Source organism: Fundulus heteroclitus, unplaced genomic scaffold (genome assembly GCF_011125445.2).
Source record: "Fundulus heteroclitus isolate FHET01 unplaced genomic scaffold, MU-UCD_Fhet_4.1 scaffold_185, whole genome shotgun sequence".
NCBI lineage: Eukaryota > Metazoa > Chordata > Actinopteri > Cyprinodontiformes > Fundulidae > Fundulus > Fundulus heteroclitus.
Window position 1 is genome coordinate 140,445 of NW_023396597.1, and position 2,585 is coordinate 143,029.

Below are 2,585 nucleotides of genomic sequence, written 5' to 3' on the forward strand. Positions count from 1 at the left end.
CATTTTACTGTTCTGCATGTTCTGTCAAAGAATGTAATCTAACTAAATTACCTAAATATATCTTTATTAAAATGTGCCTCAGTTCAGGCTGAGATCCAAATACTTTCTAATGTGCATAATGTGTTTCAATGTTTCCTGCAGATGTTCAGCAGAAGCTGATTGTTAAAGAAGAAGCTTCTTTAGACCACAGACCTCCTGCTGACCTGCATGACCCAAAGCCCCCCCACATCAAGGAAGAACAGGAGGGAGTCTACATCAGTCTGCCAGGAGAGCAGCTCAATGGGAAGGAGGTAATTAATGCCATCAGGTTTCCAGTTGCTCCTCCTGACCAGGAGGAAGCAGAACCTCAGTGGTGTGAAGAGGAACAGATGGAACCAGATCCTCCTGTGATTGAAGAACAGATGGAACCAGATCCTCCCCTGATTAAAGAAGAACATGTGGAGCCTGAGTCTTTATGTATTAAAGAGGAACAAATGGAACCAGAACCACAGATTGGAGAGCAAGAGAACCCAGAAAGTCCACGGATTAAGGAAGAAAAGGAAATACATGATTCTTCAAGGCTCAAACATGAACAGCAGGATCCAAAAGATTTAGCAACTAGACAGGAGCAGGAGGACTACTGGAGCAGTCAGGAAGGAGAGCAGCTTGTCCAGAAGCAGTTTACTGGATGGATTACAGAGGAAAAGGAGGAACTAGAACCTCCACTGATTAAAGAAGAACACGTGGATCCTGAGTCTTTATGGGTTAAAGAGGAACAAATGGAACAAGAACCACAGACTGTAGAGCAAAAGAGCCCAGAACTTCCACTAATTGAGAAAGAAATGGATTCTTCAAGGCTTAAATGTAAAAATCAGGATCTTGAACATTTACAAACTAGAATGGATCAGGAGGATGTCTGCAGCAGTAGGGAGGGAGAGCAGCTTGTCCAGAAGCAGTCTGTTGCTCTAATGGAGACCTTTATCCTTCAGGAACATGAAGGAGAACCAATAACTGAGCAGCTTTCCTTTCATATCTCTCCTGTAGTTCAGACCAAAGACCAGGAAGGAAGCAGCTCCACTGGGCCAGAAAGTCAATCTTTCACTAACACTAAGAAAATGTCTTTAAAATGTGATGTTTGTGGGAAGTCTTGGAAGATAAAGAGTCAATTGAAAAGGCATTACAAAACCCACACAGGGGAGAGGCCTTTTTCCTGTCAGACATGTGGAAAATGTTTCACTCAGCTGAGTCATTTAAATAAACACATGAAAATCCACACAGGTGAGAGGCCTTTTTCTTGTCAGACATGTGGAAAAAGTTTCACTCACCTGAGTAGTTTAAATAATCACATGAAAATCCACACAGGTGAGAGGCCTTTTTCTTGTCAGACATGTGGAAAAAGTTTCACTCACCTGAGTAGTTTAAATAATCACATGAAAATCCACACAGGTGAGAGGCCTTTTTCTTGTCAGACATGTGGAAAAAGTTTCTCTCGACAGGATTCTTTAAATGTTCACAAGAAAACGCACACAGGTGAAAGGCCTTTTTCTTGTCAGACATGTGGAAAAAGTTTCACTCACCTGAGTAGTTTAAATAATCACATGAAAATCCACACAGGTGAGAGGCCTTTTTCTTGTCAGACATGTGGAAAAAGTTTCTCTCACTTAAGTTCTTTAAAAGCTCACATGAGAATCCACACAGGTGAGAGGCCTTTTTCTTGTCAGACATGTGGAAAGAGTTTCTCTCGACTGGTTTCTTTAAATGTTCACAAGATAATGCACACGGGTGAGAGGCTTTTTTCTTGTCAGGCATGTGGAAAAAGTTTCACTTTACTGAGTAGTTTAAATGATCACAAGAGAATCCACACAGGTGAGAGGCCTTTTTCTTGTCAGACATGTGAAAAAAGGTTCTCTCACTTAAGTTCTTTAAAAGCTCACATGAGAATCCACACAGGTGAGAGGCCTTTTTCTTGTCAGAGATGTGGAAAAAGTTTTACACAGCTAACCAGTGTAAATAATCACATTAAATTACACACAGGTGAGAGGCCTTTTTCATGTCAGACATGTGGAAAAAGTTTCACAATACTGAGAAGTTTAAATGATCACATGAGAATCCACACAGGTGAGAAGCCTTTTTCTTGTCAGACATGTGGAAAAAGTTTCACTCTACTGAGAAGTTTAAATGATCACATGAGAATCCACACAGGTGAGAAGCCTTTTTCTTGTCAGACATGTGGAAAAAGTTTCTCTCACTTAAAATCTTTAAAAGATCACATGAGAATCCACACAGGTGAGAAGCCTTTTTCTTGTCAGACATGTGGAAAAAGTTTCTCTCACTTAAAATCTTTAAAAGCTCACATGAAAATCCACACAGGTGAGAGTCTTTTTTCTTGTTAGACATGTGGAAAAAGTTTCTCTCACTTAAAATCTTTAAAAGCTCACATGAAAATCCACACAGGTGAGAGGCCTTTTTCTTGTCAGACATGTGGAAAAAGTTTCTCTCAACTGGATTCTTTAAATGTTCACAAGAAAACGCACACAGGTTAGAGGCCTTTTTCATAAGGAATATTTGGACAAAGCTTCACTCAAGGAGCCAGTTTTAATCTCCAC

The 2,585-nt window shown here is 40.2% G+C and overlaps 1 protein-coding gene across 1 annotated transcript; it reads left to right on the forward strand.

Annotated features, from left to right (window-relative positions):
* Nucleotides 1–239: 239 nt before the first annotated feature.
* On the forward strand, nucleotides 240–2,360 carry LOC118558945 (gastrula zinc finger protein XlCGF57.1-like; the record flags this gene model as incomplete). The annotated part of the gene is made up of 2 exons (XM_036129559.1): nucleotides 240–1,845; nucleotides 2,098–2,360. Coding segments are annotated over exons 1-2 (1,740 nt in total), but the record flags the coding sequence as incomplete, so codon positions are not given.
* Between the last annotated feature and the right edge of the window lie 225 nt (nucleotides 2,361–2,585).